This window comes from Chiloscyllium punctatum, chromosome 3, assembly GCF_047496795.1.
Source record: "Chiloscyllium punctatum isolate Juve2018m chromosome 3, sChiPun1.3, whole genome shotgun sequence".
NCBI lineage: Eukaryota > Metazoa > Chordata > Chondrichthyes > Orectolobiformes > Hemiscylliidae > Chiloscyllium > Chiloscyllium punctatum.
This window is the reverse complement of record NC_092741.1, coordinates 151,646,476-151,659,451: the sequence shown is the minus strand read 5'-3', so window position 1 is coordinate 151,659,451 and position 12,976 is coordinate 151,646,476. Positions and strand designations below refer to the sequence as shown.

Sequence of the window (12,976 nt, the reverse complement as noted above, 5' to 3'; positions counted from 1 at the left end):
AATATAGGGTGACAGGATACCGGCCTATCTGGAGATATTTCAGTTTTTTTGTTAACAGACATGAAAATGAAGTTAAAAATCACACAACACCAGGTTATATTTGGAGGCACTACTTTTGAAGTGCTGCTTCTTCATCAGGTGGTTGTGGAGCAGAAACTTACGACACGAATCTTATGATTCTGCTCCACAACTACCTGATGAAGGAGCGGCGCTCCGAAAGCTAGTGCCTCCAAATAAACCTGTTGGACTATAACCTGGTGTTCTGTGATTTTTAACTTTGTCCACCCCAGTCCAATATCGGCACCTCCAAATCATGAAAATGAAGAACTTACTAAGCCATTAAGAAGTTTATGTTTATTTTCATTAGAAAGTTGAAATAACATGTGATTGTTCAGTTTTCATTCACAAGCATGGTACATTATTCATGTTACATTGTTTGATTCACAACAACTTTAAATATTCAGACAAATTTTAAAATGTTGATTTGTTGCTCTTTGATGTTTTTCCCTTCAGCATCTTTTTATCTTTCTGATAGTTCCCCATAACACGTTCCCATGTTCTTTGAAAAGCCTGCCGTTCTTTGCTAATTGTTACATTTAAATGGTTCAATGTTCCTTCTTTCAAATGTGGCATATCATCGAATGATTTCCAGTTAAGATGGTTTGGAACATTAATTATAAGCTGTTCAGGTTGCATTTGCACATATGACTTCATTTCATCAGTCAGTTTGTTTGCAATCTGTTCCAAGAACCTAAATAGGTATTCAGTAAATTGGTTCCAGTTTTCAATAAACCAATCAACTGTGTATTTTGCTTGAGCAATTGCATTTTCATAGCTTCCATTTAAGTAAACAATAGCTTCATCTAATTTAGTTTTGATTGTCCTTTTATAGCTAACTGTGTTATTCTTGATCTCTGCAAACACATCACCCAGAACATTTTTGGCTGCTTGAAAATAGTTAGGAATTACTTTTTCACTAATTTCTTGAAAGTAAGCCTGCTTAACCTTGAAATAGTCATTGAAAAATACTGTAGAATTTGCCATGAATTTTGTAACTTCATGCTTCAAACTATTGACATGTTTAACACTGGTATCAATTATTCTTGGACCTTCATCTTTTATATACTTCATTAGTCTGTTCAACCACTCGATTAACTTATCTTCAATTTCTTTGTACTTTTCTGTATAGTTAAACAAGGATTGAGGAATATATTCATCAAAAAATGGCACCATGTGAAATCCAGCTTCCCGAATCTTTTCTGGAAGGAAGACTTCGTTTTCTTCAACAAGTTTTAGAAGGTATTCTTTCAAGTGATCTGCATTTGATTGCAACTGATCTGCATATGGAAAATTCACAGTTTCATTGTATAACTGGATTACTTGTGCTTTCACAGAGTTGAAATTTATAGTCACTAAGTCTGCCTGTGTAATGCTGTTTAGATATTGTTCAACGTCAAGACTATTCATGATACTTAAAAGTTCAAGCATGTTCATTTCAACTTCTTTAAGAAACGTTCCTATGAGAGAAAGTACTTCTGAAACTTTCACAATTGTATCATTAGAAGGGAATCTCATCTCAAACCGTTTCACGTATTTGACTGCATTTTTAAGATCTACTTTGATAAAGTTATTGAATTTGTTCATAAATTGTGTTGCCTGATCTATGGACTTATTGTAAAGCTCTTGTCCTGTAAACTGACTGCCAAGTCCAGGCAGTTGTAATTTAGTGTATTTTAGAAACTTAATTGCTTCACTAATTAAGTCCTTCAACTTAGTCTGATACTCTTTTGTTAAATTTGAAATCATGTCCAGTAATGTGGTGACCTCTTGCTCAATGTCTACATTTGTTACTTTGGCTGCTGCTCCTTTGTAAAATTTATTTGTTGTTTCTTTCAGCGACTGATATTCTGAAGAAAAACGATCAACAGTAGACTGGAGTTGACCATCTAACTCCTTAAGGTCATTGATTGCTTTTCTGTATATTTTATCGACATTCTGTTTCACCATGTCTTTAGCTTTTGAGGAGACAGCACTCATTTCAATTCCGAGATGCTCTGTGTGATACTTGTTTACACAATTATAGATGGCTTGAATCATCTTGGGTATTCTGTCCTTTAAGCCATTCGCCATATCTGAGGTAATATTATTACTCCAGTTGAACTCCACTTGAATATTTTCAGGGTTCTCCAGTGAGACTTTACTATCCAAAATAACTAAGTCAGAAGATTTCTGTGAAAAGAAAATCATTTATATTGAATGGAAAATCTACGTATAGGCTTAAAGGATTAAAACAGCTGAGAAATGATAGATCCAGACAATTCAATAATTCCTCCGAAACATTCACTGTTGTCCATTGTACATTTAAATTTTATGTCGTATATTGCATTCAGAATAAGAGTAGAACTGAGGATCTGTGATGTCTTCACTCAGAGGCTGGTGAAACTTTGGAACTCCTTACCAGAATGCATTCACTAAATATATTCACGACAGAGATTGATAGATTTCTAGATATTCAAGAAAGTAAGGGATGTGGGGATATGTGGGAAAATGGTGCTGTGGTAGAAGATCAGACGTGATCATGTTGAATGACAGAGAGTGCACAGAGAAACATAGAAAATGGGAACAGGATTAGGCCATTAGCTCCTTTGTGCCTGCTTTACTGTTCAATATGATCATAGCTGATCATCCAACTCAATAGCATGTTCCCACTTTCCCCCAATGTCCTTTGATCCCTGTAATCCCATGTACTATATCCAAATCCTTCTTGAATTTGGCTTTGACTGCTTCCAATGGTAATGATTTCCACAGGCTGGGTGCAGAAATGTCTCATTTCAGACCTATATACTTAGACTGTGACCACTGATTCAGGACTCCCCACAGTAGGGCCATCCTTCCTGCATCTACCTTGTTTAGTCCTGTTGGAATTTTATAAGTTTCCAAAATAACTCCCTCATTGTTCTGAACTGCAACATATATATATATATTCCTAGCCAATTCCACATCTCATCATACGTCAGTCACACCACTCAAGGGATCCCAGGCTCAAGGAACCAAAGGACTTACTTTCATTCCTATTTTCTATTATTCTGTGCAAGGGCTGTGAATGGGAACATTAAGATGTGTAAGTTCCAAGTTTTGATTTAAGGCATTTACTTCATATATTGCATACATAAGAATGCAGTCACTTACTGGTTTATGGACATACAGCTTTGCATACAGAACATTTGGCTTTTTCTTCTCGATTATCATTCCTAAGAATCCAGTAGATGGAGAAGAGACTGATGAAGAAATTCTACCATTATTCTCCCACATCCAAATGCTCAGGTCTGTGAATGTTGGGCTCTTGACATCTATTTTCAGATAACTTGCTAGCCTAATCAAGAAAATTTTGTAAAAAATGTATATTATTTACTGTCTAGTGATGCAGCATCATAATTCATGTTTGAAGGCACAAAAAAAAATCTTGTTTTATATTTATGCATTGGCAGAACACAATTTGCAGAAGCTGAAATTTGTAAATGACACATGACTGACTATGCCTGTTGGGTGAAGAGCAAAACGTCCATTAATAGGCAGAACTATGAGAAGTTCAAATAAACCACAATTCGATCTATTGGTGTGCAGATACCAGATCAGGACCAAATGTTATCTTAAAACCGAAAGGTTTTGTAACTGCAAATGCAAAGGTAAGCTCGGACATAGCTATATAGGGTGAGAATAAAAGAAGAAGTTACAGAACAAGACAATAATTCATAGTTCAACTAATTTGTTTCAGGTCAGCAAAAACATACACTATTGCATTTCCTGAACCCTAAACTGCTGTTTCCATTTCAATTATGATTAAAGGAAATCTTAATTTAATTGTTCAATCTAAAATATTATTACTTGATGCACCAAATCAGAACTTCCCATTTCTGCTGGAGACACTGAGCCCTTGTAATAGAACCTATTTGGTTTTCCTTTAAACCGCAGTCTATGTGGAGGGCAGTAAAATGGGAAACTAATCAATTAACAATCCATTTTATGTTCCTTTCTACCTCTGTATGTTCTGCACTAAACATGGAAATAAAACTTTTGTTTTGAATATGTTGAAACTGGTGATATGACTTTACATCTAACTCCTTCTTACAGAGCTGAGAATTCTATATAGGTAACTGACATTTCAAGTTATTATTGGTTGTCTTTCAAATGAGCATCTGGAGATAAGACTTTGCTTTTAACTTCTACCAGAGGATTTGTTCACCAAACAATTAAGGACATTTTCTTGTAATGATGCAAATTTACACTGTCAGGCAACTTATCATGCAAAATGTTAATTAAAATAGACATCTTACCCAAAATAATCAAAAATACAATTCTGTTGCCAGTCAACACTTAAGTCAGGATGGGATAATGCATACGTTTCAAGAAGATTGTAGGTATTGTTGATATTACGTAAAGTTATGTTTGCTGTAAAGAAAGTGAGAAAAAAAATCTTTCAAAATACATGCAAGGTGCTATCTATTACATATTATAGTAAAATTATTCTTCAAAATGTGCATTGAATCTTATATTTTAAACTCAATCACGTTAATAATTTAAATAAGCAAAATAAATTATTATGGATATCTTCCATAATTGTAAAAGACTGCATATTTGTATTGTTTTAATTTAACCCATGAACTAACAATAAAAAATAACAAGCTTTACAGAAAAAGACATCAAGATCAAAGCATAGTTTCTCAGGTCAATAATTAAATATTTAAATTTCTAGAAAAAAAATGACATCTTTACACTTACCACTTAAGTCATATTCCAGAAACCGTAATGTGGAACTTGATGTTGCTTCCACTAACGCAGTTAAGATATCTGCTTTATTTTGATCTGATTTGACAGTTGTAGTCCATGAAGTATTATATATCGGAGACAAAACGTTGACTTTTCCAGTGAAAGACTTGAATGATGGTAGAACAAGTGCTAGAGGTAGTGCTGACTTCAGTGCTGGAATCTCCACTGTTTTTGCTGGGATTGTTATTGTTGGTAGCTCAAAATCTGCAATTTGCTTTGTAATAAGGTCCAGATCCAGGTAATTTCCAAAGGACTTTGGTAGAGTAAACTGAGAAATTGTGATTTTGAATTTTGAGACAGTAAGGTACTGCTTAAGTTCAGTGTAAGCTGAATGAAGGCTCACATTAGATATGTTAACTGCAATCAAATGCGGCAATAATATATCAAATGGATGAACATTTATGTCTGACGGGATAACAATATTTGTCAAATTAATGGTGTATGATGGTACCTGAAGGGTAGTGTATGGGACTGTAAATTGGGGAGTGATGATTACTCTGGGCAGTTTTAGTTCTGAAAGCTGAAACTTATAGGATGGCACAATAATGTTTATCAGGGGTATTTTGATTTCTGGAACCTCAACTTCATTAGGAATGTGATTTTTTTCCATCTGTGGAAATAGATTATTGGCAATCATTTCTGGTGCATTTTTAATTGCATCGGGAACACGAAGGGTAATCTCAGGAATATTTATCTTCAGACCATCGGCTACTACCTGCACTGGCAAAGGGATAATTAAGTAGTTTTCATTCTTCATAAGGTCTATTGATGCAGATACATTTAAGTATTGTTGCTTCTCTTCACTAGTAGTCAAGTCAAATTTCAGTATGTCCCACAAACTCTTTTCATATATTGGAAGCTCAATTTCTTTCAAAAAATCCAAATATCCCTGTAGGGAACCAGTCATGCCAAGATGCATTTTTTCTTCATTGTTTAACATTTCCACTTTATCACTGAAAGCTACTGAAAAGAGGTGACCATTATTATTCCATTTCACTTCTTGGGTCGTTGGTTCGACAGTTACAGCCACATCATGTTGTATATCTGCCAAATGCAATCCATTATTGAGTTGATAAATCTCACTTTGCAACTCAGAAGCCAAACTCCAGAATGATAATTCTAATGTAATTTTAGATTTTTGATGGCCAGTTGTGTTGATTGTTGGTACATATTTTATGAAATTATCAGCAGAATGATCCAAGACGGCAATAAGATGGGCTGTGGATGCTTCCATAGTAAAGTTTTCATTTGTTGCAATCTTCCAAAAATTGCCAGAAGCAGTATCAATGGATGAACCTAATTCAAGTTTTACATTGGAATGAATATTATTTGAATCAAGATAAATACTTGAGCCACTGTTCAATCTGCCAGAAAAATTGTTTATCGATTGCACAGTTCCTTCAATATGTGCATTAGTTGAAGTTTCTAAATTCAAGGAAGATGTAATGTCGGCCAAGGTAACAGAATGGGATGCATTTCCTTGAACATTAATTTTCAAAGGCATGGACAGTCTGTAGTCAAGAGACATCTTTGATAGCAGGTTAGGCTTTGACTTTGCTTTTCCTTTCAGTTCATGTTTGAAGGTAAGATCAAGAGTGTCATGTTTAATTGATACGACTGTACTTACTGAACCTTGAACATTCCTCTTTGTTAAATTTATGGTGCTGTTATGGTTTCCACGAATAATGTCATGATCAACAGAAATAGTTGTTGCTAGTTTCAGACCTCGCCGTCTTGCCATGCTTGTTGTCCCTTCTACTTTGAAGTTTGAAGTGAAGGTTGATGAAGATGAGACACTATAGCGAGCAGTTATGTCTGTCTGGTTGAAAAGTTCAACATGAGAGTTCAGAGTCACTAGACTTGATTTGAGTGAGAAATCAGAAGTCAAATTGCCCATAGCAGGAATCTTGATGATATCTTGTACACGGGGCATTTTGATTTTTGGAAATGTCAATGTATATAAACTTTGAGGTATATGTTCTAATATTAACTCAGGAGATGGTATGACAAAAGTGTACGAAGGCATAATAAAGTTGATGATGGGAAGTCTAAACATAGACGTTATAATTCTTCTAGCAGTAACAAATCTGAATGTTGGGATTTCTAGTCTATAGGGGGATACTTCAATCTTTAGTCCTGGTATGGTATACCCTGGGACATGAAGCATTTTACCTGAAGGATTTCCTTGCAATGTACCAGACACTGCTTTCTGTAGTAAGTTCAAGCTTCTGTTTCTTGCCTGTTCAAATCTTGCATCAAAGAATAGAAGATAATCGTTAATCTGATTATAAACTGGCTTCATGTTTAGTTTGAAATTATGAAAGTCTTTGTTCTTTTTGTATTCAGTCTTTATGCTTAAACTAATTGACTGTTCAGTTGTTTTCAAGAAGGATTTCAGTCCAGTTTGTTCCCATAATGAAAAGGTAACAACAGGAGGTTTGCGGGTGATACAAGGAAGTAATGAACAAATAGGGATGGAAACAGGTAAAGCTAGGAAATCAAGACTTGCATCACCATTCAGTCTAAGATGAATATTGATACTTTCCTCACTATTACCTCCAAAAATGTCATGCATATACCTGTACTGATTGAATGAAGAATTTACTTGCCATGAGAATTGCTGTTCATTAGGATTCAGTGTCAATGCATAGTTATTCATGTATTCTATCTTGCCAGTGAGTGTGAAAGGGAAAGAAAGCTTTACATTGGCATTATTCTTTGCTCTAAAGTCAATTGCAAATGGTTCAGCTGTGAAGTGAAATGAATTTTCCACTGGACCTATTGCTAAACCATTAAGTTCAGATCTGTGAGATCCCACCAATTCCATCTTTAACATTGCTAGATCTGCTTTACCATTTGCACTGATGACACAGTGAACAAAGCGATCCAAATTTGTTTCTGCATTCAAATTGAATTTGGCATTAAATGAAGAAAAGATCTCAGTCTTGAAGGTTTCTTTCAGTGTTACGTATTTGGTGTTGGTGTCACCCAAGAATGTAATTACTAGAGCAAGTGCATTCAAATTTAACTTCAGTTCACTTTTGTGTGTTCCTTCATCAGAGAAGTTCTGAAAATTCAATTTTCCATTCCCAAACGTTGTGACAGACAAGGCTGCATTTGTTTCATCAACAGAGGTTTGAACAATGTTACGAAGAGAAATTCTGCTTGAGAATGGTTGCCGTGGAATAGTGAGCTTGTGTTTATAATGTGTCTCCATTTTAGTTCCTTTTAAAGTATTTATTAGTTCTGCATTGTAGGCTTCAGTAGTAATTGTTATATTTGTCTTTGCTGTTGAAATCACAGAGGGTGTTGTGAAAGTAAGATCACCCATGTGAGCAACATTGATAGCACTGTGGTGAAGTGTTATCCTTTCACTGAGTTCCAACTGAGTTTGCTCAGGAGATGACAGTTGGGCATTTGCTTCAAAGTCAAAGGATAAGATGTTGATACTTGACTTGCTCTTTGCTGTGATAAAAGCCAGAGCTTTGTGGCTGTTTTGAACAACCGTAGTGTTGTGAATACCAAAGCTTGTATGAAGTCCATAGATGGGACAGTTAATAGTAAATGTTCCGGTGAGTTTCCCAAATGCAGGAACTGATACTTCATAAGGAATATGAGGAAGTTGGAATTCTGGAATCTTAATGTCATCTAACATGAAGTTGTCCAAATCCACTTTTGGAATTTTTATATCTGGCATGTACAATGCACTGAGATCTATTTCAGGAAATTTCACATCTGGCAAGGTGATATTTAGGAAACTTAAGTCTGAAAACATATTGAATTCTCCAATGGAGAAATCAAAATTCCAGACATTTTTTATGAAGGTGACAGTAAGATTCTTCATCTTTTCAAAATCAATTGTGAAATCAGGGACAGTTACTAAATCCAAGATAACAAATGATGGTATAGTAATTTTAGCAGTAATGTTGATGTTATGCAAGTCCTTTAAGTTGACATGGTAGGATTGAATTCTTAGATCTGTAAGAGGCACTGTAAATGATGGAGTATCGAACTCTGCCATTCTGAAAGCGCGAATGCTTATTTCAAACTGAGGCACAGACATGAAACCTATGTCCAGTTCTGGAACAGTAAAACCTTCTTCCAGATATTTTAAGACTTGGTCCACTATTTCTGTAATTTGGAACTTTTCTGCAAAATTGCTAATTTCCTTCACTGTTTCATCGTATGTATTTGAGAGGTGAACAATAAATACATTCCAATAGTCCACAGCAACACCCCAAACTCTTTGCAGTTCCTCACTAATATTCATTCTACTCATCTGATCAAAGAGTTTCTCAATTTTGTCTCCATATATAGCTTCCACAAAACTGCGAAGTGATAGAGCTATACTTCTGAGCACATCTGTCAATGGGTTGATTAATTCATTAAAGTTTTTCTGTTTCAGTTGCACAGCGTAATTCATGAATATCAACTGAATTTCCTGTATACTCTTATTTAATGCCTTAACTTTCTGTGATAGTTCTACCTCCTCCATTTTATCCTTGACTGTATTGATTATATTTTGGATCTGGGCATTGGTTTGACTAACAAAATCATTATAATCAAACTGCCTTAAGTAAGTAATAATAGTGGTGAAGAACTCATTAACCTTGTCAACTAATGCTTGGTAATCATATAATTCTATCTGTTCAATTGCTTTATCAATGTACTGAACTGCTCTGTCAATGTGTGATTTCACAAGAATCTTTTTAAGAGTGGTAATAACTCCTTGTATTGTGTTCTTTACTTTCAGTGTTTTAATGAGGTTCATTGTTTCATTTAAAACATTCTGAGCTAAGAAGTCAATTTTATATGCAGTGATTACTTTCTGTATCTCGACATTAATACTGCTAATTTTATCATCAATTTCATAGTGCTCCACCAGCCAGGAAAGCCCCTTATGCATATTCTCAATTACCTTCTTTGTCTCATGATTTAATGCATTCAGATATTGTTCTAATTTTTCAATGATTGCATTAAAATTAATTAGCTTTCTTAATTCATTAGTGATTTCCTGAAAAGTAATATTCTTAATTTGCATTTGTAGTTCTTGTAACATATCTTGAAGCTGAGCTTTAATTTGATAATTTGCACCAAATTCATGAATCCAATCAGCAATGTCATTTTTTAGAGATTTCAGATCATATTTCTGGAGAAATTGCAGAATTGTGTTGATGGCACGGTCAGATGTTTTGGTTATTTGTTGCAGCATCTTTACAATTAGATTTATGACATTTTCAGCAGCCTCCTTCAATTCAGTTTTGTCACATTCTTTCAGATATGAAATAACTTCATACAGTGTGGTAAATGTACTGTTGTGAAACTCCATTAGAACAAACTGAAAGCGTTCAACTAATTGATTCTCTGTTACCAATGCTAATAATCTATCTCTTGCATCATTAAACGTGATGTCTAAATTCACATCCTTAATGAAATCATTCATTTGGCCTAATCCTTTCTTGCACTGCTGGACAAATTGATTCACTTTAATTTCTTTCAAGTGATTCTGAATGCTTTTCAGAAATGACTTAAGGTGAAGGGACAGGTTTTTCAGGAATGGTATGTTAATAACATGAACATTCCCATTTTTGTCATAATTCAAATTGCCTGAAATTTGAAATTTCTGAAGCTCACTTAGATCAACGGAATTTGGCATGTCAAAGGGAAGGAAATAAACCTCCTTCAAGGGGACTAGAAAACTAAAGTCAACCTCCGCAGTATTTGCAATATCTATCCCAATTTTTTCTGGATTATTGTAGGCGTCAATTGTTTGCATGTAAGTATTATTGTTTAACTGACTCTTTAGTGCCCACTTGCTTGTCTGCTCAGTTGGAATGAACAAAACATTTAAATTGCTTTCGAGAAGGGACTTTAGCAATCTTTGATCCGGCACTTTATGCTCAGAAGTTCCTTTAAAGTTATGATGAAGTGCAAGTGCTAATGGTTCAGCCTTCATTTGGATCTTGTTGTTAAGCTCTCCATTGTGGAAGCCCCAGACATTAATAAGTCCTTTAGCAGAGGTATCAGCTTCAAATGCGAACACAAATGGTATAGCTGTAGAGAGTACCTTATTGTGAAACTGCAGTGCTCCTGCTTTGAATAATGCATCACTTAAGAATTTTGCAGAAAATCCATTAATTTCCAAATTCAGCATCTGGTTAACTTTCATAGATTCCAATTTTCCAGTTGTGTTTGCACTTAATAAAGCCTTCCAATCAGCACATTTCAAAATATACCTATGATCCACATGATTTTCATCCTGTGATCCCGTCAATTCACCCTGAAATTCAAACTTTAAAGGTTCAAGTGAAAGCTGCATATTGTGAGAAGCAATTAACTGTTGATGGTTGAATCTGTTATCAAAACTGATTGAAGCCATGAAAGGTTGCATGCGCAATACAGATCTTTGCTGGTATTTGATACTAGAATCTGAAGAGCTGCCAGCCTCAACTGTGTCCAATGCAGCTAACGTCCAAGAACCAATAACAAGGTGATGTACATGGTTAAATTGAGCTTCTTTGAAAAATGCCTCTGTTTTTGTATGGAGTATCAACCCGTTCTCTTTGTTAAATTGGAGATCAATGCTATTTGTTGCATTAGTTTCCCAAGTAACACTTGAATAAAAACTGTTGGCATTTATTCCAGTACTTTTTGCTTTTCCTTCAATATTCAAATTAATTAAATTATTTGTTTGATCATTGATACCAATGGTCATGACAGCTCCGTCTTGATTAATGATTGTTTTGAATTTTTGCTTCACAATGAAAGGATATATTTCTATACTTGAGTTCACTTCAGTTGATAAACCACTGTTAGCAATTTTCAGAATTCCTACGTTTGTTACACCAGGGAAGCCAGTATTGGACTTTACCTCAAGACCGTCCTTATTAAAGGTACCAATCAAGCTGTTTTGGAACATCTTGGCATAATATTGGGCATTCCATTTATGTTCAGCTACAACATGCTTTTCTAATACTGAAAGACTCAGACTGTTGGTTGCAGCCATCTGGTTGTATTTTCCTTCTGTTTTCAACAAGAGATAAAGTTGATCATTATCATAAGTAAGTTCATCTTCTGTTTTTAAGGAAACACCAAACAGTTCAGCTATCAGATTGTTCTCCATCTTAAGCTCTGCAATATCGTGAGTCAATTTTATCTTACTGCTGACGTCCCCATTATCGGAATGACTTGAAGTATTGCAGATCAGTTCGAATTTCTCAGTGCTTGCTGTTACTCCTATGACATTTTTCAAATGTAAGCATGATCCATCAGTGGTCGATTCAAACTTGAAAATATTGTTTTTGTAGCTATTAACCATCTTGTTGTTAACTTGAATCAATGCTGAATTAAAGTTTGAAGCAGAATCGCCACTAAATTCAACAGTATTCCTATCAATCATTTGCGACATTCTGTAAGTCCAGGTAGAGTCATATGAAGAGATATTTAAAACTCCATTTGCTGTTCCATCTATCTTTACAAGTGAATATTCATTTGCAACCTTAAATGATGAATGCAAAGAGGCTTCTATTCCTAAGTTACTGACTGCATCCCATTCATAGTTCATTTCAGTTTTCGTCTGATTCATAAGATTGAACTTGATTTGAGACTCTAGTAGTTTGTGTTGAAATTTAGAAGCAACATTGAGAGTAAACGTGTCCTTGGTCTGTTGATTTAAAAGTGTTTCACCTGTGGTAAAGGATATATTTGTTATGTATATAGTATATTGAGTGCAGTAATGAAATATATCAAAGCAGTAGCATTTATAGCTGTGGAAGTTTGTAAAATGTAAAAGCTCTAATTTGGTACAAAGTAAAAATAAGCTTGCACAAAAATAACAATTTAAAACAAAGCCGAATTGCTAATTATAATCACCTATAATATTTTGTTTTCATTTGCATAACATAAGGTTTCCAGTATCTATTTTAAATGCTTGAGGGTAATTTTTTGTAATACTTTTTGTCTTACTTCTTAAAATGTCATTGCTGTTTAAGTTAGAGTTAAGGATCATGCATGTCCCACAGAATAGAATGCCATCAGTTTAAATATCAGATTTATAACTTCAGATGAACTCTTCTAAAATATATTGTATAATGGAAATTAAATACTCTTAAACAATAAGTATCAGAAATCCATAGATAAAAGACAAAGG

General features: G+C 34.6%; 1 protein-coding gene across 1 annotated transcript in view; it reads right to left on the bottom strand.

The window, feature by feature from the left end:
• Positions 1 to 339: 339 nt before the first annotated feature.
• Positions 340 to 12,976, bottom strand: part of apoba (apolipoprotein Ba) — a 65,159-nt gene continuing 52,522 nt past the window's right edge. Inside the window, exons 26-29 of the mRNA XM_072562266.1 lie at positions 4,780 to 12,513; positions 4,335 to 4,449; positions 3,190 to 3,373; positions 340 to 2,229 (exon numbers count right to left, since the gene is read on the bottom strand). Of these exons, the coding sequence (XP_072418367.1) occupies positions 472 to 2,229; positions 3,190 to 3,373; positions 4,335 to 4,449; positions 4,780 to 12,513 (9,791 nt within the window). The 3' untranslated portion in view covers positions 340 to 471. The remainder of the gene's footprint in view (positions 2,230 to 3,189; positions 3,374 to 4,334; positions 4,450 to 4,779; positions 12,514 to 12,976) is intronic.